The sequence below is a fragment of the Chaetodon trifascialis genome, chromosome 22, assembly GCF_039877785.1.
Source record: "Chaetodon trifascialis isolate fChaTrf1 chromosome 22, fChaTrf1.hap1, whole genome shotgun sequence".
Classification (NCBI taxonomy): domain Eukaryota; kingdom Metazoa; phylum Chordata; class Actinopteri; order Chaetodontiformes; family Chaetodontidae; genus Chaetodon; species Chaetodon trifascialis.
This window is the reverse complement of record NC_092077.1, coordinates 11,042,744-11,070,623: the sequence shown is the minus strand read 5'-3', so window position 1 is coordinate 11,070,623 and position 27,880 is coordinate 11,042,744. Positions and strand designations below refer to the sequence as shown.

General features: G+C 45.0%; 1 protein-coding gene across 2 annotated transcripts; it reads right to left on the bottom strand.

The window, feature by feature from the left end:
• Positions 1 to 890: 890 nt before the first annotated feature.
• On the bottom strand, positions 891 to 27,880 carry znf800b (zinc finger protein 800b). 2 transcript variants are annotated; one of them, XM_070991748.1, is made up of 12 exons: positions 27,727 to 27,880; positions 15,980 to 16,091; positions 13,862 to 14,195; positions 10,970 to 11,065; positions 9,673 to 9,816; positions 6,753 to 6,933; positions 6,415 to 6,604; positions 6,075 to 6,237; positions 5,540 to 5,928; positions 4,235 to 5,407; positions 3,871 to 3,982; positions 891 to 3,484 (listed from the first exon to the last, which is right to left on the bottom strand). In XM_070991748.1, the coding sequence occupies exons 2-11, from the start codon at positions 16,034 to 16,036 to the stop codon at positions 3,881 to 3,883; spliced, it is 2,829 nt and encodes a 942-aa protein (XP_070847849.1). In that variant the 5' UTR covers positions 16,037 to 16,091; positions 27,727 to 27,880; the 3' UTR covers positions 891 to 3,484; positions 3,871 to 3,880. The 2 variants fall into 2 exon arrangements, with proteins under 2 accessions (XP_070847849.1, XP_070847850.1); XM_070991749.1 differs by lacking the exon at positions 15,980 to 16,091.

Below are 27,880 nucleotides of genomic sequence, written 5' to 3'. Positions count from 1 at the left end.
GCTGTGTGGAGTGAGAAACCAGGCAATCGAAACAGACCCGGGTGTTCTCTGATGTGACAGCGTGGAAGACGCGCGCAACGTGTCCAATTTGCGGCTTCACCTGGGTGGAGGGACGCGGTGCAATGGCGACATCTCGTGGCGAAAGTGGTGTAAGTACAGCCCGGTGGGGGGGAGCAGGTGTGACGTGTCCTTTGTGAGGATGAGTTGAAAGTTTCCCTTTTTTCTCACGGGTATATCCACCGTGGAGGAACGTAACTAAATATATTTACTCAAGTAGCAGGTAGTACTCACTTTATTTTCATGTCATGCCACTTCATGAGGCTACTTCTACTTCACTGCAGAGGGAAATACAGTCCTTCTTACTGCACAGCATTTACCTGACAGCTGCAGCATGGTGGATGATGCATGGGCCAGGAGACATCAGGGGTCCTTGAGGGTCGACAGAGGGCTGAAGCAAAGTAAAGGATAAAGGTTCACTCATGTCTTTATCTTCGTCTCTGGGTGGAAAAAACTCCTGCAGAAGGCTCTGTGCTGAAACATGCTGGTTAAAGGTTCACTCCGGCAATTTTTTAATGCACTTCTGCAGAGCTAGGGAACTTATGGGGACAGATTAGAAAAGCAATCCACAAAGCCGAAGCAAAATGGTACGCACCGCTTCTCACTGGCATCGGCAGCACACCTCCTCTTGGAGACGTCAAAACAAAGGATGTATTGCAGATGGGAAAGCTGAAACACGGGAAAAGGCAAACATCCAAAGAAGCAATTCCTGAGTCGGCAAATGAAATCTCTCTGCAAACAAACATGACTGATGGAAGCATATGACTCACATCTGAGGACAAAAATAAACGATAAAACAACAAAATAAAGGCACGCAAAACTCCCCCAGAGGTTTGAAGCAGTACATTTTTTATTTAAGTGGTTGGTTCCGACATTCTCGTCACATCTGAAATGCTTCTCTAACTCTTCTCAGGTTCTCTAGGATGTGAGCTTAATAACATATTACAACTGATGATGAAAGAAATGACAAGATTTTTTTTAAAAAAAGAAGAAATCCTAAGAGTCTCTTGAGGTTTGATTACTGTTTCCTTCTTGTCACAATTAAAAAAAAAACCCTTCAAAAGGAATGAGATGCAAAAAAAAAGACAACTAATCATGGAACAACGCAAACTGGCTTCAGTATTAAACAGTGACAGAGTAGTAACTAGTCAGACGTGTTTGAAGCACATGGTCAACCAACAGTTAAGTACAAGTCAGTAACTATTGTGAGTATTATAACTATTATTTATACCATCCGTGCAGGACGGTTCCATATATACATGTTTTCAAGACCTTGTTGCAGTAGTGTTTTCAGTTACAAAAATAAAGTTTGGTCTTTCCGTTTTTCTGGTTTTGTTCCATTTCATGGCTTTCTGTTTGTACATTAAGACATACCTACATTTGGTCTTCCACGATCCTTTCCTCCCAACTCATGTGCCAGTGTTTCAAAGACTACCTCTGGGCAACGTCGCTGCCGTTAAAGCAAACGCAGCCCCCTCGTGTTTGAGAGAACAGAACTGATACAGCCCCAAAATTAAGATTATAAGAAAAAGAAATGTTCACAGAGTTCATCTGAAAGAGTGCCGGCGTTATTTTTTTTTTAGCCCCAAAATTAAGATTACGTTAAAAGAAAAGCTCACGGAGTTGATTTGAACGAGTGCCGGCGTTCGTTTGAACGAGTGGGACGAAAAGTTTAATGTAAACTTTACAATGCGGAGAACTGCTGACCGGGTCATGTTTCCATGCTTATTAGCACCACAAACAGTAGATTCCCCTCACAGCAGGTGTCCGTTCACACCTGTTCCACCTGCTGTTTAGGCACAATAGTTGACTTGTCTGCTTTGCTGTGATGCTGCACTGCTGCCAGTCTGGGTCTCAGGACTGATGTCCGCAGTGGCTGAAAGAACTAAAGCAACGAGAGGGTGGAGCAGTTCAGCGACGCTGTGCGATGCTGCTTTCTGATATCTGAGACGTCACGTTGCGTCAGCAAGCAAGATGACGGCGGCCAAAGATATTTCACTGACCACAGAAAATGAGTTTTTCCAGTCAATGGATTCTAATCTTAATCAGTGTGGCTGTTTCTGTCACACCAAAGGCAACGTGTCTCCAAGTGTGTCGCCACGCAGCGGGGTAATAATGGTGTCAATTTGATAGCTTCACCCTTACACTTCCCGCTGTTATTTTTAAAAAAAAGAAGTCCATCTATAGATGATAATTAATGTTAAATTTTGAAAAGGGTATCACTTTTTACTTCAACGCATGCCTCATTTGAGAACATAACCCCCTCGGGTCGCACGCTGATGTCTTACGGAAGCCTTGCCTCACATACGCCAAATAACACGCGGAGGGAAAACGGGGTACGGTCAAAGTGGAGGAAACGCCATTTATGTTTCTCACATGCAGCCCAACAACAAAGGCCGAAAATAAGAGGAAGAACACGCAATTGAACGCTGGAAACTGATAAGAGGAGGATTTTAAAACAAAGCGCACACACAATTTTCAAGGGAAACACACTTTTTCCCTTACTTTGACCGTACGTGTAATTAAAGACCATTTCGAACGCGCGACAGCAGCTGCTGCAAAGCAGACACTAAATCAGACTATGGTCTGTTTACCTGACCAATATTACGACTGGAATTCTGTTTCCTTCTCCGCAGCAACATTTACACGAGAAGACGAATGTCATTTTCTGAACTCTGAGGCGAGCAGAAGCTGTCAGGGAAACGAAGGGGATCTGTCGTAATGTTGAGCTCGTCCTCCCGAATATATCAAAGTGTTAGCAACCCTCGATGCACTGTATACGCTGATTGAAACGCGAACAGCCGAGGACCCGAGCAGGCTCTGTGCATCAGTGTGGGACTGCAAGGGTTAAACCAGGTGCTGCCTTCTCCCGTGAATAAGGAGGAAAAAAAAAATCAAGTTTGTTTCCAGTCTGTTTTCTGTGGAGGCCACATTCCAGTTCTGATTCCCTCCCTCTTTCACACACACACACACACACACACACACACACACATGCACATGCTCACACTTCCATAGTCGACCTTCATCCTGTTCTTAAAGGCGGTTTTCCGAGAGCAAAGCAGTACAACCCAGTCATCTGCATATGGGTCTATATTTACATACTGTTGTAAGTAAATACAGATATACACAGTTGCAGTGAATCTTCAGTTCGCCGCCGTCTCTCCGTCGATAGCAGTGCCACCGTCCAGCAAGCTGGCTGGCTTCATCATGAAACTATACAAGCAAAAAAAGTCAGATTTCAACGATATATTTGGTTCTGAAGCAAAAAGTGGAAATCCTTCGCGCTTCGCTCCTCTATCGCGCTCCACTGTTGCTCCTTTTGTTTGTTTCCTTCATCTCCGCTCTGTGCTCCATTACTTTTCTTGATTTTAAGTTTTTTGATTCGCTTCATTGCCAATGGCTCGTGCGTCCATCATCCCCCGGCAGACTGTGAGCGGAGGGAGAGAGGAGGGAGAAGGGAGTACGGAGAGTCGTGAAGAGAGAGAAGGGAGGGGAGAAATAAGGGAGATGCAGAAAAAGAGCAACAGTTAGACAAAGAGGAGGCTTTCTAATGAGCAGAGAGACACAGGGAGAAATAAGCGAGAGGGAGAACGCAGGAAACAGCTGGCAAACGTGCTGAACGGTCAATTAAAGCCTGCAGAGTGATTGTGGTTTCTCATCTTTGCCCTGGGGAATGGTCCTCTACACAGACACACACACACACATCCATAAAACTTGCACAAGTGAACGCCACACGGCAGCAACAAGACGACAGGCAGACGGCGACGAGGAGGAAGAGTGCTGGAACAGGAAGTAAAGGCTCTGTGTTCTTACGGTGTGTGTTTCACCAGGCCAGGGATTTGGAGCGGGTGCTGACTCCTTTCCTCCTGTTGGCCGCCGCCGACGCTGCGTTGCGATGACTTCGCTTGTGAGACTCCAGGTACAGCTGACGACACAGTTTGAAAGAGACGATCATTTACTTTGGATTTTACATCAGTGGATTGAAACGGTGCACTGACGCATGATACTCTTTAAGATACGGATGAGACCTGATTCTTATCAGGTCTTAATACCGTTTGTTATTGGCTAAGGTACTCCATCTTGATACATGAGTTCTAATTAACTATCATATTGATTAGTGATTAATACTCAGATTATTTCCTGCATTAATCTCTTCATCGTGTGGCCTAAACTCTACCTTCTTGGCAAAAGCTCGTCCGCACTGGTCGCAGGCGTGGAGGGAGAAATTCTTGGTCACTCTGACCTCGGTGGAGGATGACCCCGTGCTGCTGCCCTCCGATTGGACGTCGTGCCTTCGCGTGTGTGGGGTCTGGTTGGTGGGCGGGGTGATGGAGGAGGAGTTGCGTTGGTGTGTGTGTTTTTCACTGCGGCGGGTCAGTGGAGGGCTGATGGGCCGATGCTGGTGGGTCTGCTGTCTCTCCTGCTTACGGGTGACGGGAGGGGACGGCGCAGACGCCGGCGATGAGAGGTCCTGCTGCTTCCGAGTGATGGGGGCAGGAGGCGGGGCGGAAGAAGACAAGGAGGAGGAGGAAGAGGAGGAGGAGGAGGTGGTGGACGGGGGAGCTGTGGAGCACTCTTGCTTGCGAGTGACAGGGGGTGAAGGGGAGGATGAGGACGAGGAAGTGTGACGCCCGTTCACTTCCTCCTTGACGTTGCTGCTTGTCCTCTTGTTGACGTTGGTGCTGTTGAGGACGACCTCGGCGAGCCTCTTCACCGCCCTGCTCTCCAGTTTGGGCATGATCTTGGCGAGGTATGCTGACGACTTCTTGTGGACCACGGTCACGTGTCGCAGGACGTCGCGTTTGCGACGCGACTCGTAGCGACAGAGAGGGCAGCGGTAGAACTTGATGAAGATGTCGTTGCCGTCCGTGTGCAGCTCGATGTGCTTCGTTAAGTTCTGGCGAGAGCTGAACTGTCGCTTGCACAGTTTGCAGAAGAGCTGCTTGAAGTCAAAACCCACCGACAGTTTGGTCATTTTGGCGGTCACTCCAGCGCCGCACACGGTGCCCCCACGTGCGGACGATGACGTAAGCGGTGACGTCATCTTCGGGCTGGACGGGGCCTCCTCCTCCTTCACCTTCAGGGCACTGTGTGCCACAGGAACAGCTTTAGCTGTGCCCGTGCTGTCACTCGGAGACGGGGCCGGGCTACTGTCGATCTCCTCCTCCTCGTCTTCATCCGAGGGTTCGACCACTTCTTCTTTCACTCGGATATTGTTGCTTGGGCCTAAGTTGGTGCTGCTACTGTTAGGAGTAGCTGCTGTTGTAGAGGCGGTGGGTGTGGCAGCGGATCTGTTACTTTTGATGCTGTAAATCTTGTGGACAATACGCATGTGTCTCTTCAACATGAGCTGAAATACACAGAAAGAAATCACAGATAAAAAGCATGATCACCGAGGGTACTTCTTGCTGCCCCAACCTGAGACTTTTAAGACATCAAAAGCTAGAAAAGCCTGAAGCTGCCAGCAGGGCAGCAGACTGACCTGAGAGCTGTAGTTCCTCTTGCAGAGCGTGCAGCGGCACGAGGCCGAGGCCGGGGTCGGGGTCGGGGTCGGGGTCGGCTGCGGAGAGGCCGGGAGCTGACTCTGAGGTTTGGGCTGGTTTTGGCTTGAAGGCGTCGTTTTAGAGTTCACAGGGGTGGACTTGGAGGTGTGGCCCCGTGTTGGAGAGGTACTGTTGCTCTTCCTGGGGGGTGTGACCTCCAGAGAGAAGGGCTGGCCGGGCCGCGAGGCGATGCTGGGGGTGATGGTGTCCCTCCGTAGACCGCGGTGCACCTCGTCGAAATGACGGCGTACGTTGGCTTTCGTGGCGAAGGTTTTGAGGCACACTGGGCAGGATTTTCCGGTAGGTGTGCTGAGAGTCCTTGGTCGACCTCCAGCAACAACAACAACAAGAACAATTATTTTTTTATATGACTCCTTTAAAATGACTTCTCTGACAAACAAAAAAAACAAAAACACATTTTTTTACACTTAATAAATGACCACACTGATTCTTTTCTAATGAGTGGAAACTTACCTTTCACCATAGACAGCAGGCTCGTGGGAACTGTACGCGTCTCTGTGAACTTTCGGAGCTCTTCCAGCTTGGTCTGGTGCATTTTGCGGCAGTGGCGCCTGATGCTGCGGCGCGAGTTAAAGTCCTGACCACACAGACAACAGGAGATTGTCACATCCTCAACCTGGATGGGATCGAGAGAGCAAAGAAGGACACTGTCTGAGGACAATGAGCAGTGTGGAAAATGTGATAATTTTATGATTTAGCATATGAAAATAAGATGCACTGATTTCCGATGGATTCTCACTCTGAGCACTCCCACTTTACTGTCAATTGCACTTACTGTCGTGCAGTCACCTACCCCACTCGTGGAGCCTTCGTCTTCACGCTGTGGCTGTTCGTCCTTGGCCTCTTCCTCAGCCTCCCACCTCCTCTGTCCCTGATTGTGTCCCGGGCTGCCGTGGCTCTCTGGCCCTCCTGGCTGGCTCGGCTGGTTGTTGTCCGCACCCTCCATTGGCTCTCCTTCCCATGCTACTGGACTCTCTCTGGCACTGTGAAGGAAGTTGAGATAATCAATCAGAGACAAGGGAGGGCCTTAAATCTCACCTGGAAGCACGTAGTGTTTCTCCGCGAACAACTAACCAAATGAGTCACGTTTGCAAAGTTACGGTACATTTGAATCCAGCAGCGTACACTTACCTGGGTGTGTGTGATGGGTATCTAGCCAGCTCCTCCTCTGTAGTGAGGTATTGGAACACGGCCTTCGTGGTGGTCTGGATGGGCTCCAGTCGGACAACATAGTCTGGCCGGTCGACTCGGGGATATATGGCGTCCAGTAAATCCTTCATGGCTACGCTTTGTCTGTCGTCACCCGACGAACCTAAACAATCCAATTTAAAATAAGCATTACAGCGACTACTAAAAATTAGGCTTAGTTCTAATTAGGTCCAATATTTTGTTTCCTCTTACAAAACTACCTTACGAGTTCCTGACCAATGCCAATTACTGCTGCTACTTTTATGGCTGCTGAGAAATTTCTGAACAGCCAGACTTGCTGCAGCACACTTTTTCATGGGGATACCTGAATTTCCCAGGGCCTCTGAACTACCCACGCTCTGCTTTCAGTGGTGTGGCATTTGAAAGGTGGAAGAAGCCTCAGTACTGGTGTGTACTAGGCAACATGTGATGTACCTAATGTTAGCAACATAAGCTAATGTTTGTTTTTTGCTGCTGCAACATAACAGATATATCTTTATAAATCCAGCAAATTATGCCTTGTCTTACAGTTTATACAGGGATGAAGAACATAGACACGGATGCTAATAATGCTAACTTTGGCTAAGGCAGGATGGCACAACCTCTCCTGAGTCAGTTTGTACTAAGTGGAGGTCCCAGTGTAACATTTAAAAACATAGGGTACACACACCAAACATAGGTCTTACACTGTATCTGCAGAACTGTGCCAGTTAGCTAACAGAGAATAAGCTAAACATTTGTAAACTAACTAGATTTTCTAAGCAAATAAATCATATTAATTGGTGGAAAGTTATGCTGAACATACGTTATATGAACACTGATTTAGCTGTGAAATCCCCATATGGCACATGGCAGTTTGGCCCGATGTTTAGCAAAATCATGTTGCTAACAAAGCGTGTGCATCAGCAGCCTGTGTGTCCCCTCAAAATACCACTAAGCACACCATTTTCGTGGCGTGCATGGGCATGAGATAAAAGCCCAAATGTTGAAGAAGATTTTATGTATTGCGACTTTGTTTTTCCCCTCTCCTCTCCTCGTTTGCTTGGTCTGTCTACAGCGGGTTTGTATGTGTATTTGCTCTGTTGATATCATAGGACACTAGTCATTTTGATCTCTTCTGAGGACTGGATGGACTGAGACTAATGTTGACTTGTGCTGATCCTAATTTAACGCCCTGTTGGTGCTGTCTTTGTGCGCCTCTCTTTCTTCCTGGGACTCCTGTGAAAGCAAACGTTAACACAAAGCTAAACGCTGATAGCATATGAGCTGTATCGTACTACCCCCTGGTGACCTGACGTTCAGTTCATCCATGAATGTGTTCCACGAAAACAAAAATTACAAAAATAAACATCCAAAAAAGACAACATAATCTAACACAGGCCAGTCACCCCTTCTCTTCATTTTTCTTATGTGTTCGTGAACAAATTCAAAATGCCCTAAAACACTTCATACAGTCAGAAAGTGGCTGGGCTTGTGCGATTCCATTTACGCACTGAAAAGATGAGGGTCTAAGGCTACAAAACATTTTCTGTTTGGGCACATTTGGCCTGGCAATTATTTTTTATCCACACACAGCTTTCTTTCATACTGAAGAAAATGATTTTGCCTCTCTAAAGCTGAAGGATATTCCTCTTTTCGTAAATGAGCAAGACTTTTTCATAAAGTCCTTTACAACAGGAGATAAAAAGAGGATTGAAAGAGGAGGCTCGAACTGTTGACAGTTTAAAAAAGGACCACGAATCATGACTGGAGGCTGCATAGGTCCAATGTCAGCACTGGATGGTGAAAGATCGTGTTTAAAAAAAAAAAAACATTTTGTGCCCAGTGTCTCAATGGTGGAAAACAGACACTAATTAAGTCATTTATCTCAATAACAATATGATGCACTTTAAGCTAGTCGTAATGGGCTCTTGATTGAGAACATTATGTCACTGGTGCTTCACTGGAACTTCATTATGAGCACAAAAAGATGAAAAGAAGCGTGTGCTCAAAGTTGTTTTTTTACAACAGCGATCATTACAGTGGATACAGCTGACGAAAATACAATTGACTGTTTGTGTTGAGATTGATTTCTCTTTTAGGAGGAGATGAGAGGAGAGTTGAGTAACAGACAAATCACTTGAAGAGCCTCCTCGGTTTCATCCTTTCCCTGAGTCTCCTACCACTTTTAAGCAGCAAAGAATAGAGACATGACACAACACTGTGACTAATGAGAAATAGATACAACACGAATGTTGCGAGATCAAAGTCAATTTCCTTGGCGATGTGAGAAGAGAGCAGAGGAGAAACTGCACTTTGAGTAAGGGTAGAGATTGAAGGATTGGACGTGTTACAATGCGCATGTGAGTTTGTGTAAACGTGTGCTTGGAGGAATGAAAGAGCACTGTGTGCAGACAGAGGAGATAAGCGGAGAATAATGAGTAGGAGACAGATGGTGTGAAGAAACCTTGGAGTGTCAGAAAGTGAAAGTAAACTGCGAAGAAGCCTTAGGAGGCGTCGAAGTAATCAATGACTCTGCATAGGTTTGTGTGTTACCTAAACTGGGGCATGGGGGACCCAGCTCGAGTTGGTGTGTTTGCCGCCTTGTTCGGGTAATCTCTGTGTTTGTATGTGTGATCGGTACAAGTCTGCATTTGCATGTCCTCAGCATGCACAAAGGCTTTGGCCCTGGCTGCTGGAGTTTGTTTTTCGCCTGTTCTGCCTATTGATTTTATTATTGAGTTTATGGGCAGTTTTTTTTTTTATGGTTTCTTTGTGCTTTGATTTTAGGACCTTCAGCATGCGGCTGAGTTTATAAAGTATGCCAGACATGTTTACATGTATATGTGTGTGTGTCTGAATGCTAATGTGCTGGAGTGCTAACCGTCGGGCTCAGGCAGCCTTGACAGGCAGTAGTACTCTTTGTGTGTGATGAGGTTGGGCAGGCCTCTGAACAGACTGCGACACAGTTTACACTCGAAGATCGTGTCCACCTCCTTCAGTAGCATGTGCTTCAGCTGGCTTGTGCCTGCAAAACAAGGGAGAGCAGTGAGGGATGCTACCAGGGAGGATTATAAGGACATATACCACATACATACAGCAGAATGTAAAATATCAACAAACCCCTAATGGTGGGAGTGTCTGAACCTTTCCTTCTCCACTAAAGGCAATGTTCTTTCCATGGTGTATGTACAATTAATAGCAAAAAAATACATTTATACTGGTGAGATTTGTTTTAATACACAATGCTGCAAAAGCTGAAAGTTAAGAAAGAAAAAGCATGTATACTATAAGCACAATAAACTAGGGAAAACAAGAGTTAAACAGGGAAAAGACTGATAAATTCCACTCTGTATAAAAGGTCTGTCTCATCCTAACAACATCTCATTGACCTTTAAAAGGACTCAAACGATGATCGCCTTTGTATTGCGTCACTGCTGTCATCGCTGTCACTTCTGCCGTCACTGTTGTCTGCACGCTGACTCGCGTGTTCAATTTAAATGCGGTTTGTGCATATGAAGCACCCCGTGCTTTGTTGGATAGCTGACTCATATTTGTCCAAAAAAGCCTCTGCCTCGGTCTAAGCAGCAGCATGCATTGTACGCTCTGATGGACATTTTCCTTACACGTGTGGGCTTTACTGTGACTCACCCAGATGTAAGTACCTGCACAACTCGCTGTCACGCACACCCTTGTGTCTCTTTATCCTCTTTTCAGCACTGTGTACGCTTGCTGTCTGTGGCTGTTTTTCCACTGGCTCGGTAAAGATGCACCCGTGGCGTGCTGCATACCACAACAGCAGGGGATAACTGCGCTGACCCACAATATTATGGCCCTGCCTGGACGCAGTGTGACCAGTGGCACTCTGGAGTCTTAAAGGAGCTTTGGTCATCTCGCTTGACTCAATGTGGCAGCCTCAAAACATGTGTGGTCATGTAGGCAACGAGAGAAAAAGAAGCTGTCTTAAAAGTGCTATGTAAACTTCAAAAGCTCATGTTTTAAGGCAATCTGCTGGACTGCTGGCGACCGACTGCTAACATTACCTTCTAATAGACATTAGTCTCGAATTCTTCTTTTGTGAACTCCATTATCTGCAAAAACACTTGTGCCGTGCCTGCGTCACAAATAATAATAATAAACTCAGACAAACAAAAGAACGGATAATGAGAAAGCACACAAACCTGAACGGAAGCATTCGATGATCTGCTGAATCCCGGACTTGGAGGTCTGCAGAGGCTGCTGGAGCAGAGGAGGATCTCCGGGCTCCACGCAGACACCTGAAGAGCGACAGAGAGAGATGGAATTTGATCAAAGCGAGCATTTTCTTGCATTAGGGTCTTTGAGAAATGCACCATCACCTGGGAATTCAGGAGGCCTGGTAAGACACTAAGTATATTGCAGTGTGCTTAAAGGGGACACGGAGTCAGACAATGAGGTCTGTATGGGACAGTGATTCACTCTGACCTCATTACCTCCTCGCGCACACACAGGCACTAAAGGATGACGATGAGAAAGCAGGTCATCTATCTTTTCCTTCCAATTTCAGTATATCATTAAACATATCCCTCGTTACTCAGCTTTATCTGAAGACGTGATGACACGGGAAGCGCTGGGTGCAGACATTTCAAGATGAATGGAATAACATTTCTTACTGATTCATTCTTTCAGTCACGCTTGTTCAGAGGACGACAGCTCGAGTGGAACTGTTGGCAAACATGCAGTGGGGGGTGGGGGGGTGGGGGGGGTAGGTGCGTGCTGATGACAAATTTCTGTGCTTAGTCCGACAGTGTTTCGAGCCTGAGCAGCATCTGATGCTTCAGGCTGTGCTGCTTTATCAGCCGGAGCAGGAATGTGACCAGGAGGAACCGTATTGATGCGTATTGGGAAATATTTTGCTTCTGGCTCGGTCTCAATCACTGGGGCGTGTGGGGTCAGCTGGAGAGCAGCAGGCCTGGTGCTGGTAGGGTTTTATTGTTTCATTTGATTTGTGACCTGCTATTACGCTATCGTCTATTTCTTGTAATCATTCCACTGCCGTGATGACACTGTTAAGGGCACTGAGAAAATCGTCCTCGCATTTCTGGTTGGGGCTCCTCTTGGCCGGGATATTCTGGATATTTCAGTGAGAGTCCCGGTTAAATAAAAATACACTGTATGTGCAATATGTGCAATTTAAATCAGAGATTCAGTCCATTTATTTCATCTGTGTGGATCATTTTCTCCACAAAACAGGTTGGCTTGTCTTCTGCCAAAACAATCGTGACTAAAATACTGCAAACAACAGACACCACGAACGATTCTTAAAAGATACTGCACTGCACAAAAGGACAAAACATTATGTTTCTGCCTGAGACAGAAAAAAATCAGTCTTACTTTTACCTTTTGATCTCAAACACGTTTATTTTTCCTTTGTACATTTTTAAATTTCAGCCACTTCATTTTTCCATCATTACTATCTTAACTTTTCCCAGCGATGGGCATGCAAACAAAGGGTGGTAAACAACCACAGAAGCAGACCAATTACCCTCACAGACATCACCACAGACCCTGTAATCACCTCAAATGCTTTAGTTTAATTTTTCACATCGTATTGATGTGAAAGAAGGTGACAGGGTGTCTGCTGAGACAACAAACTGGGACAAAGATCGTGTTTCCAGCTGTGACAGATGTCCACCGTTTTGAAGCACACACTTCAATTACAGCCCGCAAACTACCATTTACGTTTAGTCGTGATGCACTACTGTCAATCAGAGGAAAATGCTGTTTTGTTCATTCACAACAACACATATATTAAAGGATTTTTGTCTGTTTTGTTTTTTAACCAGACAGAATGTCACTTTTTACCACCTCTGGTCAGATAGCGAGCGGAGACTGTGCACGTCTAAAGCCTCGCTGGCCCCGATAACTTGCTCGCATGCGGCGCACACAAGCACACAAACCCATATTACAAGGAAAGTAGCGCAACAGGGCGGCGAGTGTGGATGTGTCGGTGAGTCGGAGAGACAGACAGAAGGCAGAAAGACCAGCAGACAGACTGACACACCCAGAAAGAGAGACAGAAAGAGAGCTGGAAATGTGACTGACAACTGTGTGAGCGGGTTTGACAGAAAGAGATGCGGAGATTATGTATTAATGTGTGACAGAATGTGTGTTCCTCATCCCCATCCCCCCACACCTCTCTCAGGCAAACTGCGATAATCCCAGCGGGGCAGGTCAGTGACCCTCCGACCTACACCGCCCCCCCCCCCCAGCTCTGCAGGGGGGTCAAAGATCAACCAATCAGAAATGCCTGTCGAGGTAAACTGCTTCCTTTTACTATGAGCGATGAAACTCCTTCCTCAGTGGCACAGATAGAAATGAACTTGCAGCAGCAGGATTTACATCTGAATCAAGACATCCACACAGGGTTTTGAAGAAAGGCATTGAAGGAAGGAAGAAAGCTTAAGTGAAAGAAACGCAGACAGGATTGCGGGCGGCCAAGCCGAAAGGGAGGAAGGAAGGAAACAAACATGTCAGCGTTCAGCAGAAACATTACATCATCATAATGGCAGCTTTCATAGTCATGTAGTACATTTTATAATCCAGTATCAAAGGGGTTTGGCGGATGAAGCAGTTACCCTTGAGACAACAAGACATTCATTCATTCATTCATGCAATATCTTTCTTATTATGCCTCCCAGACTTTTATTTTTTCATTTGCCACATACCAAAACTTCCAAAGAGGTAAGCTTTCCCAAATCCTGACAGAGACGTGATTGCTTCTGCTAATGAAAAGTTTTCCTCCTATTCTAAAGGTAGGTCCGGTTGCATCTTTTTTTAAGTTACCAATTTCCTTCTCAGTCAGTGGCCTGACTCTGTTATTGATCCCACTGCTTACATAGTGGGAGTAAACAGGACTTTTAAGCTCCATGTCTTCTGTGGGGACGCACTATTTGATGCTATTTGGAGTACACAGCCAGCCGTACTCTGATGCTCCGGCAGCGAAGCTACACAGGAGGCTGACAGACAGTTTTAGCCTGTGGGCTGATGAGTCAAAACAGCAGGAAGTGCAGAGAGAAGAAAACTTTACCCACCTGTGTTATGAATGTGGCTGCCGGTACTGGTCTGCTGAAGCTGCTCCTCGGTCTGGCAGCTCTGGTCCCTGGTCTCAGCGTGGGATACAGGGAGCAGAGGGGGGATTGGCTTCCACAGAGGCTTGCCCTGGGACTGGGCACAGGAGTTGCCCTTTTCCTGGACATCTATTGGAGCATCCTGGTCCAAGTCCTCCGCTGGCGCCTCAGCTGAAGCAGAGGTCTGGACTGGAGCTTCAGCAGAGGACTGGTCTGCTTCTCTGGGTGCAGCCTCCTGTGGTGGATGCTGGGTGTCTGACTGGAGCTGGCCCTCCTCCATCTCCGCCTGACCGCTACTCTGTGGGACCAAAACCAGAAAACCATGAAGGCATGAGCGACAGGAAAAGGAGGACACAAATCAACAAACACACTGGTAAAAAAGCCACTATGTGTGTGATTCCTATGCCATTATGGTGTCTTTGTTTTAAGAATCATGGGACAAAAACATGCTGCTTTCAGTCCAACAATCCTAGTGTCCCAAATTCAACAGTGAGGCTTTAAGAAAGAAAAACACTAACAATCTAGTTTAAATAACTTGGAGCATATCGTGATTTTAGATTTTGCCAGCGTCAGCTTTGCATTGTGAAGTAGGAAGATCCAGAACATAATCAATTCCCTTGGACAGGGAAATACTCACCTACTGACTACTAGAAATACGAAAAACTAATGTATGAACTCTCTCACACACACACACACACACACACACACACACACACACACACACACACACACACACACACACACAACCTTATAAATTAAACATGATCATAAATAAATGAATACTGGCATTAATCCAACAGGAGAAAGAGTGTCCATCACAAACAAAATTAGTTTTCAGCCCAGCAAAAAAAATGAAATAAAAGTATATTGCTGGGCAAAATGAGGGGTCACAGTGGGTGAGCAACAGAGAGAGAGAGAGAGAGTGTGTGTGAGTGTGTGTGTGTGTGGCTGTCATGTCTCCTGAGCGTCCAGAGATTTTGTAGGGGGACATTAACCTTGTCGCACACAGTCACCCTTCAGCAGATAAGTGACTCCACACCAACCCATCACTGTGCACACATACATCTATCTGTGTGTGTGTGTGTGTGTGTGTGTGTGTGTAGCTGTGTCTCTTGACCAGACCTCCTTTCTCTCTAAGTCCCCAATCTTTCCCCCCTCTCACACCCACCAATTTATCCTCATTTTCTCTCTCTGTCTGTGTCTGTCTCTCTCCCTCGTCGTGTCCTCGCTGCCCTTGAAGAGGGATAAATGACTCCCACCGTTCAGGCACATTACAGCACATCACCACAGGACACGCACGCACGCACGCACGCACGCACGCACGCACGCACGCACGCACGCACACATATAGCTGCGTAATCAAATGAGTACAAAATATCTTACAACACACGTTACTCATTATCACCAATGAACAAACAGTTTGTGAGTGATGAGATAGGAAAAAATTAAATAAAATGGGAGATATTTCATCCAAATCTAAACTCTATACATTTATATGGCAAGAAAAAAAGAGTAAGAGTAGCAGTAAGAGGTTCCCCCTACTGCTCAATAAAACTACTCAGTGGAGTGTAAGAGACAGGTGAAACTTGGATTAAAGAGGACGGATCATAATCAACATGACTGATTATTTGACATTTTCATATGCATAAAAACAGGAAAATACCTTACATCAAAGTGTGGGCTCGTCTGTTACTTTCATTACGATTCTTAGAGCGTAATGAAGATCTTGAACAAACTGCTCGCATTAAATGAGCACCTGCTGTCTCTGGTGTTTGCTTGAATATGAGCATGTGAATTTATCACAACACAGTGACTCCCATCATGTTGCCTGGTGTTTGACACACACACACACACACACACACACACACACACACACACACACACACACACACACACACACACACACACACACAGTTAACTCTGACCATTGCACAATCGTAGTTCAAGTAAGAAGTTGCACGGGTGGAGGGTCAAGATAGGTCTTAACATAAAGGAAGTGTGTTTTCCACACAGTGAAGGGGGTGAGACCGGAAAATAACATCCAGACATTGTTCTCTTATTGTTTTCTTTTTTTTCCAGTACCTGTCTGCGGTGACAGTGAGAGCTCTTCCTCCCACTTGACTTCTGGGCCTTCACCATGCTGCCAAGACTGGCCTGCGGCACCACACGTTCACTACCAGCACACACCTGTAACCTGCAACAACACTCTGTATGAGCCAAAGAAGGGCCAAGGAGAAGACATTACAGGCGCTTCTCGTGTCTCATCCTTGCACTGTTGCCTGCAACAAACAACAAAACTTTTGCTAAGATCTGTCATGAACTGCACATTACATGTTGCTGCACGACAACCTGCTGCATCATTGATACTTAAGCATTGAGGGAAAAGAGAACAATGCAGTGGTTACGTACAGTATGGCATCATTCTCAAACACACAGTGCTTACCAGGTATGTTTTAATTCGCTGCTTTTACACTGCTGTTATATTATGACATAGACAAATAAACCAACCACATCCTGTTTCATGTAAAGAGATTAAATTAACGTAAATTTAGAGAACTGGTACATTTATCGGTAGAATCAAAAACAAAACTGTACACCCACAACACCATTCTGCGCGGACGTTTCCTTGTGAAAGCATGTATAATGCATTAAAAAATACACAGTACACATAATGACTTTGTGTGTTTACTGGCTGCAGAGCGCTTGGGTGACAAACTGGATCTAAATATAAAACAGAACTGAATATTTTAAGGTCACGGTAAAGGTTTCCCACAATGCTAATTTGGCTGCTTGCCATACTGCTGGCATGACAATTAATCCTATGTTACCTGCACCATTATTCTGGATGAGGCACACTTTCCCCGTGTGCATTCAAAATGAGTGTGCCGGCTTTTACTAACTTAGCTTACGCTAATGGTTATATATATTTTTCCCTGGGCACCTTCCAGGGCAAGGGGCACTGTTACAGCATGTATGTGCGGATCTGCACTGAAAAGTAATTTAATGCAAATAAGTACTGCTATAGTCTACAGACATGTGTAAGTACACTTCTACTGGGGTTCCTCTGAAATATTTACTGTGAGTTGGCATCAACAGATATCCACCTTACTTCCGGTATATTACTCTGGTAAGCTAATTATTTCTGGCATATCAGAGAATGTGTCAGGGTGAATATTTAAGGTTTTGCTTATGTTGCTGACAAATGCACAGTCTTGACATAATTTATGAATCCACACTTATTAAAGCAGATAAGAGTTTTATTTCATGGCATTATATTTCTATGAAAGTGTCAATGGCTGTCATAACGTTTTTACTGCCCTCTAGTGGCAGCCTGAGTTACAACTCAGCCACATCCACCTGACGCCACACTCAGTTCCACAGGTTCAATATTCATGCTTCAGCTGCACTGTGCATGCTGAACAGTCTCGCTGTTTTCTGATTTGTTATCCTTGGTCTTATCTACTAGCAACACACGTCCAGCGTGAGCTGTCATCAAGGTTAGTGGACCAACTGACAACTATAGACTTCAAGAAATTGATATTTTTTAGTCCTGTTTGTCAGTGGATTAGCCTTAAATACTCCAAGAGTCAAATGGTGGACTACTTAAGATGAGGTGCGACTGACAGATGCTTAATGCAGTCTGAAAAACTGGTGTCACAGACTTTTGGGAATATGCATCGAGCAGACAGCAAAACACAGCAGAAAGAACTGAGCAGAATTTGAGAAAGGGAAAACGCTGTTCTTTGATGAAAAACCACATCTGTTCTAAGCCTGGGGCCAACATAAATATGTTAATTCTGTGATTTCATGAACTACCATAAAGTAGTCATTACATAGACTATTAGCTAGAAATACTCATTGTGCCTCATGACTATAAGGAAACTAAGATTCAAAATAATAAGATAATCAAACAAAAATGGAAACAAAGTCTTTTAAAGGATCATTTAAAATGAGCTACAGACCTTGAGCCTCAACCTACAGTGAACTCACATAACAGTAAAAGGTAATTGTGGTGGGGACCTCGGATGCTTCCATGATAACAGCCAATGTCACCTGCACAGGCATCTCCCACTTGGGAGACTTGTAGTTCCACTGAAACTGCAGCAGAGGGCGCCAAAGCTTGTACTTACAATGTTGTTGGAGTTGAAAAGTTTTGACACAGAGGGGTTGCCCCAGCGCAACGCATGTCTTCATATTCAAACGATAAATGTGAATTTGCTATAGTTTCACTCAGGCACGCACACACAGACTTTTGCCTGATTCTTGAAGTAGCAGAAGCAAAGAGGAGCAGCTGAGATGATTATGATTCAGAACTAGAAGGGCACACGGAGAGTGTAAACCTCCACCAAGGTCAACAGTCCGCTGTTCTATGATATGCAAATCTGCAGGTGCAATCATTATATATGTATGGATATATATCCAAAACATTAGAATTTCACATTTGAATATGAGTAGGAGTATAATCAGCTGCATAACTTGTGTCTATTTACGTTTACACAGCTACACAATTTTATCCGATTACAATCGTACCAGCTCTCCCATGAAACCAGTCCCAGGGGGCTCCATAACAACTGTCTTCTGCATGAAGTTTGAGCAACTACACCAGAGGACTGCTGGTAACTTGAAGGTGCTTTGTGATATGGAGTCATCGCATTTCTACAATTGGTTATGTTTTGTCACTGCTGGACTTAACTTCCATTTACAGGATTTTAAGATGTATGGTATTTATTCTGCCAAGTTCAAATGACCTATTTGCGGTGTTAACAAAACTTCCTTGGCCTTGCTATACCCTACCCCAAAGCTTCGTGAAAATCAGGTCGTTTTTCATCTGTCTTGCAGACAGAAAAACAAACCAACAAACACAACCTCCTTGACAGAGGTAACAATAACTTCACTAGCTTCATTATCTGCCTGAACAGTGTCAACACGAAGCCACTGTGTACATGAAAAGACAAAGGTCAGATTGCTCGTGGCCCTGAAATGGGAAATGAAACACTTTGCGAGGTAACAGCTGTGTAAATCATGTTATCACACAGGTACAGTCCTGAACACAGGGGCATCACGATGATTCTGAAGAGCTTTTGCATGGAATTAAAAACAAAAACATGAGAGCACATGTGTTTTCTAACCACCGAATCAGGACCAGACTGCTGGTCGCACATCTGTTTCAGTGAAGTCACTCGATGGACATGGAAACACACAGGCCTTGGCAGCCCACAGTCCGAATCAAATACACCATAAACAACTAACTGCAGATCAGGTTTGACACTATAGTGGGAGGACATAACACAGATGTAAACCTAGGGGAGCAGACCAGGTGACATTGGTCTGTCAGGAGTGAAAGTTGTTAACTTGGGTCATACCTCACTAATATAGCAGATATCTTCTACAAACCACAGCTGCATCATGTTCTGTATAAAAGGTGAAGGCAGAGAGAGATGCTATAGGTGAAGTATGACTTGGGGACTTTACTCCTGACCCATTTCTGAGCACAGGTTTTCCTTGTTGAAATTCAACTGTAATGAAGACACAATTAATTTCAAACAGAGCTATTAGATAAAAATAATTTATATTCTAGCAAAATTAAGTGCAGGCATATTAATGCATTATGCACCTTTCCAGGTTCTATTTATATCAGGGGGGAGATTAGCACTAGCCATTAACTATAATGGGAAATTAGGACTTTGACCGGAAAGTCTGTCTCCCCTACTGACGACTGCAGCAACCTCATTTAAAGTTTGTATTGCTTTATTCAAAAAATAATGTTCATTTTAGTTGGTATAATACTTAAAGGCGGTGATAAATTTCAAACTCAGGTTTCATTATCTCTCTCTTACCCCTCTACATCGGTCTTAGCTGTGAGTGTGAGCTTGAGAGAAATAGACTCTCTATTGTGTGTTAGCTTGTTAGCTCTGTGGCCCCTGATGACCTGTTGAGGCTGTTTCTCCGTGTTCCACCTCATGCATGCTGGGATACACTCTAGCGCCCTGTCATCCTGAATAGGAGTAAGCGGGTACAGGGAATATATATGGATCAGAAATTTCAGACAAAAGGATACTTTGAAGATGAAAAGCTGCAAATGAAAACCTCTGTGCATTCGGGAGCATCTTGGCAAAACAAAGTTTTTACAGAAGTCAATGACAACGTTTCCTTTTCTTATCCTTAAACCAAGTCTGCTTGAACGAGCGTTCCGAGTCAAACTGTCTCGACTGCACAAACTTGACATGAAACGCTTGTTTCAGCCTGATGAATGTCACAGAGGTGTGTGTTTGTGAGGTTTGATCATTAGCATCATCAAAAATGTTACCAACGAGTAAAAAAACACTTAACTTTCTAGTCCTGCTGTTAGAAATCAGCAGATGAAGACTAAACTAATTTAGCAGTTTCAGTAGCCGTATAAGAGGACCCCTTTGTTATTTAGAATATTTTGTACTTTGTGTAATTAGAAAGAATTTATCATCATCACAGCGAAGCAATAAAGGGATAGACATGAAGGGGGAGATGGCTCAGGTGACATGAATTTATGCTGAAGCAAAGTTCTCCAATGACCAATATGTGACCATCATGGAGGTGTCTCATGAGATAATATTATAGTTTACAGTAGGTGATTAACACAGTCAGGTGCGACAGGAGATGATACTGGCCATACTGGAGAGAATTTTCCTGTAAATTAGTGGAAAATATGCCAATAAAAACTACAAAATCTAAAAAGAAAAACAAAAATTGGATCATCTAATGAAGAGAATTCATTTCAGTTACATAACTCATGACTTCATTCACATCTATCAAGGCATTATCCTTCTAAAGAGAGTTCTTTCCCTCTTATTACTTATGAATTTTATTCATATCTGACAAAATTCATCATACAACAAATTCGGTGGACGCCACAATCTCTCTTTAACCACTGGTACATGCCATTTAACTACAAAGCTGTTGCTGTGAGTGGTTCTTGCATGAGCAGAATGAGAAAGGTCTGTCACAATCACGGCAACAAACATAACTTTACCGCCTTCATTTACATTTACATTGGCATTTTATATGGTGATCAACGGCTACGTTTGTCTTAGGATTTCATGTCTCATTCGAGTGTGCCGCGGCATGGTGAAGGTTGCAAATCCCAACCGAGGACCAACAGCAGCCTAATTACTTTGTTCAGAAGTGTTTCATATAAACCTGACAGGCAGCGGTCTGCTGGTGCTGACCGAGGCTTAAAAACCCCCGTGTGGACAACCGTCTGACAACATACTGTAACGCAACGCTCTCTTAACTCTCTTCTGAGGAGGACTAATGCTCTACAAAAGGTTTCAAACAAACACATCATGCCACACACACGTGCCAAAAATGCACTCGCACACAAACACGAGGGACTCTCCCGTTTCCGTGGCAACAGCCAGCCGTGGTCGTGAAGTGGTGACTCCTGTTCTGAGTCAGGTAATGAGAGCGAAGGCGTCCTGTGCTCAAAACTGTGGGTTTCAGGATGGTTGGCACCCGTCGTCTGACCTCCCAGTCCAAACTCCACGCTGACTGCGGACCACTGGGGGCTTGTGATGCTGAGAGATAACAAACTCAGGTCGTCTTCCTTTTTTCTCTTTCATAATAGTCTTTTCTGGTCCAAACTTGAACTTACTAATGTTTCTGCGTTAAATATTTGGAAAGCTGTGCTCGCTGGTGTCCCGACCTTTGACGTTAAGAAACAACACATCCCCCCCCGAAAACTCAAGAAAAGATGAGATTGCTCTGGAAGTCCCGTGATGTGCTGCGGAAATGTTATTCTCTGCTCAACACAGGCTGGAAGACCAATTTCAAATATCGATTGAAGAAGGGGGGGAAAAAACAGATTTGAAAACAGCAGTTCCGTCTTTCCTCCTCAGCACTGCACTTAGTAAACAACTGTTGATTATGAAGGCCAGACTGGGAAAATGGCTAATACTGCATAAAAGATGAACAAAATGAGCCTCTGTTAGAAATGACTTGGTGAGATGTGACCAAAACGCCTGAGGCACTGAGAACTAAAAATCTGAAACAAACAATCCAAAGAATTTATCACTAAAGGCTTAAAATGGCCATACACAGTAATAACCCCGACCGAATCCCCTGCTACCCCGTAACTGATCCAGCTCCATGACTCACTCCATCAGTAGCCATTAAAATGAATCTACAACTTCCAAATGTAACACTTTGACGATCATCACACATTTTCACGTACTAACCATGTCAGCAAACACTCCACAACCTTTGCTTAATATTCCACAAGTACATCTGCTGATGTCCTCCAATGTTACATATTTTATAAGCAAATATGTTTAAGTTCCATCTCTGGTGATAATCCACGGTGAATTTTGCTTACACAAGCCAGAAATCAATTTGTCAAAGCATTCCCCTTTAGGGAACATCTCTTATTTTAGGAGACAAATCTTCCATTTGCCCTTTCAGAGGCAACAAATGAGGTGAATCAATGTCAGAAGAGCAGAACTTTTTCGGTGAGGCCACAGAGAGACTTCAGACATGATGCTTCCTCACGCCTGAGTGTGCATGTATATTCTGTGTGATATGCATACACGCATATTTCTGTGGTTCTAGAGCCAATTGCTGCAGGCCTGCAATCACCACTGCCTTCTCATAGTTATTTCCGATGGCTGTGTGGAGGCGGTCTGACAGGACTTCCTCCTAATGGAGGGACTCCACGCTTGCTGACATGATGCTGACTGCTGGCAGACGCACTAGTGATACCACCTGACCACAAGATAGGATGGGAACAATAATGTGGCCTACTGACAGAGTTCCCCTGTGCCTAAAAATATAGCTTTTCCCTGGGCATTTTGTACACACAGTATTACTGAATGACAGAGCTCATGTTCTGTGGCTCTGAGCTTTTACTACTTCTGGTTCGTCAAATGTTGTCACCCTCCCATTGCACCCCAAAACGTGAGCATTTCATAATATGGGACCTTTAAGTCAAAAAATGACAACATGCAAATCTATAAAATAGATGGTATTTGGTGACAAAGAACTCTTACAATGTTCAACTAAACATTTAAAGTGTGTCACAAAATGAGGTGAAAAAGTGAAGATATGTTGTGATGTTGCATATCTAGTCTAGACCGCCATCTCATCTGAAAATAATCATTCTACACACACTAGATAAACAACGTACATTCACTAAAATTACACCACAGCATCTCTGTACGCAACAACAAGCAAAAGCAAGCAGAGGAGCAAAGCAAGTTTGCATCTTCGCTTCGTGTGGAGTTAAACTTTGGTGAACTTCGACCGCCTAAGTCACAGCCTCGACCAATAATAATACAGTGTGTGTGACTGACCCCACTTGGCAGTCACCGTCACATCCTGCACTGCCCACCTTCAGCGTGACGAGATCGCCTTGGCGGGCAGTGGCCATTCGCCTGCACATGTGTGACCCTGCCCTCCCCAACATTAATCACTGTGGCGACAAATCATTCCCTGCAAAGATTTCTTTGCAAATGGGGAAATACCTGAAAGGACCGGACGTGCACGCACACACGCAAACAAACACACATGCAGAGTTGTGTGCACACACACCAAATTACTGAAATACCAGCAGTCTTCCAAAACAGCGACTTTCAGTTTCTACCCTGTTTGATTGCTCAATAAAGTTTACAAACTGAAACATACAATATGCTATTTTAAGGGTCTGAAATGAGCTCCATTTGTTTTCCTGTGGTAACTTTCATCACACCACCAAGGCAGAATGCACTTGGTGGCAGAACAGCGGGTACCAAACTGTTGGATTTGGTTAAATTTGCTACTGGATCTTCAAAACCAGATATGAAAGGGAATTCTGTAAAGTGCATCGTCTAGTAGTAGTAGCCAAAGCAGGCACACAGCACATGAGCGAGGTAAAGAGATGCAGCAGCAGAGTGTGGAAGAGAAACGCGGACACAGATTTAAATAAATATAGCCATGGGAGATACATAATGGGCATTTTCAGGCCAGGTGTGGATGCACAGCCTATGATCTCTGAAATCAAGCCTCTAAAATCACATGTAAAAGTATAATTAAGCGCAGCGTATGGTGAAGTCAACATGAGGAGAAAAAGCAGCAAATCCTGAGATACTCAAAAGCACCATCTACTTCAAGTGATCAGAGTGTGTTCTGTGACAATGGACAGAAAGCAGGGCCTTGTTGACAGCTGGAGCTGCGCTGGAAACTCAGTGTTCACCTTCCTTACTGACGCAGGAAGGCAACAGTTTAGGTTCAGGTGGAGTACTTACTAACTGGTTTGTGGCTCTTGATAATATCTGAGCGCAGCTTCCCGACATGCAGGTAATAAGCCTAACTGGATAACCAGTGGGGCTGACTTACTTACTGACTGGCTGACACTGACTCTGTGGCAGCCTGACTGACTGGATATCTTAATGTCCATCTTGCTGTCTGCCTCGCTGACAGGTTACAGGTTAATGGGTTTGTTGAATGACTTAACTTGTACACTGGTTTGATGAGGTGACTCAGTGACTGAACACAGCACTACATCATTAAACGGACTGAATCATGCAGTGACATCACTGAACTGTTGCAGTCAACAGCCACAAAAAAAAAAAGGATACCCGGGAAACTTTATCAGGGAAGAGAGTCAGGCAGTGCTGGCTGCTGTACTAATAAAGAAAGACTAATCTCAGGTTGCTATAACCCCACGCCTCATGGGATAATGGGAGGCCAGCTGAGGCAGTCAAAAGACTTGCAAATGTGATGAATGCAAACAATATTTTATATATGGAACAACGAAAATAAAGTATTTGAAATATGCAGGGTGATTCTATCAACTTCAGGCTAATCTTTCTTTTCCTTTTATTTCAGTTCCTTATAACCCACTTTGTTATCTCCACTCATGTCCCAGTTACCCGTTCATATTCCTCCTCAAGGTTAGACTAGCCATCTCTATTGTGTCAGAATTACTCTTGTTATGTCTTATGGATTTTAGAGTACAGTAGAACCACATCAACATCTGAGTTTAGACTGAGCCGGGGCCTCGTTCGCTGTGCGATGCTACATAGGTCTCCAGTCAAACAAACATGAAATAACAGCCAAATGCACGTTTGAAGTTGCACCAATGAACCTTGAACTAAACCCTTAAATTATTAAAGATAAAAATACTCCATGGCCTCTGGCCTTCTGGGGTGAATCTCTACCTCAGGGACCATGTTTCCAGGGAGCAGGTAGCAATCTCTATTCCTTGATTTACACTTGTAACAATACACACCTGTAACAGCACTTAATACACAACTTGACTGCACCTGCAGCCTTTTTAACAAAGCACAGGGAAGTGGACAATGTTGTCTAAATGGAAAAATAAAGTTTATGTAAACATAATGACTTAGCCACATGAAGCCTCTTTAGGCCAGATTAGACTTTATATCTAATTAAACTGAATTGCAAAAATCTAAATACCATGTATTTGCACTATTGTAACAGTATACTGTATTGTAATATTCCCATATTGCTGCAGTTCAACATATTCATTCATTTTAGTACTATTCTCTTAAAACCTTTCCTTTTATTTTGTTTACCTCTGGCTACATCAGATCGCATCATCAGAAGAGATGTTATGGTACTTGCATGTTACCATCCGGAATAATCTACACAATTTTAAATATAAATTTCCCCCACACCGTAAATCTAAAAGTGATTTCCGTGCTGACCGAATCCGCACTTTCTACTGTGAGAATTTCAGGACTTTCTATCTCGTGAGGAAGTTCTCGGAGCTCCGGTGGATGAAACCATGCGCAGTGCCCAAAAGCGCAACAGCAACAAATAAAACGTTCCTGGGTAAAAACGCCCTGCTCATCTCCATACCAGAAACGCGTGGCGCGCCGTGGATGTCATAAAAACGACGCGGGTGTGTATCCACTGTCCGAGTCATAATCCAACCTTATCCTCTGCGCTGTTAATAAAGGTTTTACGGTCATATCATCACGATCCAGAGGAAAGACGTTTATCCACACATGAGCGACTCCACAATAGCCACATGCACCGAGCACCATGAGGGAAGGACCGGACGGATATGCTCCTCTCCGGCTGGCCTGTCGAGCCCTAAAGCAGGTTTAACCAGTGTGTGTACGCATCCACTTACGCATCCCAGGCAGGGCGAGGGAAACCTAACCATCCCGAATAAACTGCGCGATCTTCCGTGTTGATACACAATCCCAAGTCGGTGCACTACTGGAGAGTGGAAGCGCACGGCGATTGCTGCCGCCCGGGTCCGTGTCTATTGGTTCCCTTTCAGCTGGGGCAGCGTCAGCACACATCCACACACACACATACACACACAGTCTCCATTTGCAACTCCATCGCCCCCCATGGGCGTGCGAGGCCGCGGGCTGTGACGCAAATGGCACTGGGTGATTTGCAAATGACATATCTTCCTCAATCAGTGTCGTCGCCGCAGGGACTGGTCCAATTCACCAGATATTACACGCAGAAATATCCCACCGATGGTGGGTGGCGAGTAAATAAAGGCGGATGAGCACTTGGCTCTACGGGGATGCGGTTGCATAACTCAGGAAACTTAATAAAAATGTGCACGGGCAGAGCGATGTGCAGTCTCCGTGGCTGATGTTTAGTCGTTGTTTCGAATTGATCGTGATTGCCTGTACCATAACACTCAGCGCACGAATCAGTCTTCGACTTTTGGTCACAGGAGGAACCAGGCAGAGCGTATTCACAGGGAACCGAGTGGCCTCGCTATGGTGGATGTGTGGTGGCCAGTGCTAGGACGCATGCACGTAGCTGACGGGGAAAGACAGGACAGCCGGAGTGGGACTTAGGACCGCATTCACAGGCCATAAAGGGCCCGCATGAATACTATTGTGCTCTTTTATCCAAGAGTCCCCAACTATTTACAAAAGGTTGGCCAACACACACAAAAAATATCGCGGCGAAATGGTGGCGGCGGTTACAGCAGCTGCCACTGTGCTCTGCGCAAAGCAGCAGCACAATCATTGCGCAGCGCCGGACTTCCCCAGTTTTGTGCAAACTATGTGATTCGTCCGAAAGACTTTTATTTTTTATCTCATTCAGCCTGTCCTCGTCTGGCAAGTAGCGAACCAGAGCGCAGGGCAGTCGCCGTTCTCATGGCACGATTTGCATCGCCCCCATTATCCCCGAAAATCTCTTTTTACACGGTTATATTGTCAGCCGAAAAACGCCACTATTTTGGGCAACAAAGGGGCAGCTTGACTTGATCAAAGGAAAAGCCATGTGCAAAATGCACCTTTCAAGCCGTAAAAGAGAGGCCCCTCATAACGATTGCAGCATGGCAGGGGAGTGCGGCGTAAAAACGAGCTAACCCGAATAAAATGCACACAAAGACAAGGTGCAGTATTCCCACAAATACGTCCATCACCACCCTGGTGACAACACTAAACCATTCTCGGTCATTTGGATTAGCCCAGAGCCGGTGAGGATGGCATTATTACGAATGTAAAACGCTGCGTTTTGCGGCTCCGTGCCACCTTTTCCAAGAAGCAGCTTGGCGCACAGGACCGGTGACCCTTCCATCTTTGCGCGTCCTTCTACCGAGCGAAACCACCAACTATCTCCTGTTTTGACGATTCACTATTGAATAAAACACATCGCAGTAGATGATTTGCTCTCCGAGGAACTAAACGCTTCACGTAAAGGCTGCTACAACTCTCTGAAACTATTCCTCTCCCCACCGCGGCCAGGCAGAAACAAGAGGGCGATGACGCCATTTTCTGCAAAAACAACCATGCTCGGGAAGCCAAAGCGAAGGAGGTTTAACCCGCTCCGCAGCCATCCAGTCCCGCTGAAACGTACTAAAAACAAGTCCTTACCTTGTATTTGTTGGATGGGCGGTGGAATCGTGTGTTTGAAGGGGTAAAACTGAGCGGCCGCGACTACTTCACGTCCGGAGATTGTTTATTTCGCCTCCCAGCGTCCCCGGCTCACTCTGAACAAGTTCGTCTGCGAGCCGCTGTCTTTGTGCAC

Coding starts and splice junctions, on each gene's coding strand:
- znf800b (XM_070991748.1), bottom strand. CDS start 16,036: ATGGTGAAGGCCCAGAAGTCAAGTGGGAGGAAGAGCTCTCACTGTCAC. Junction 14,196..15,979: donor CTCACTGTCACCGCAGACAG/GTACTGGAAAAA, acceptor TTGGTCCCACAG/AGTAGCGGTCAGGCGGAGAT. Junction 9,817..10,969: donor CATCGAATGCTTCCGTTCAG/GTTTGTGTGCTT, acceptor CTTGTTTTGCAG/GCACAAGCCAGCTGAAGCAC.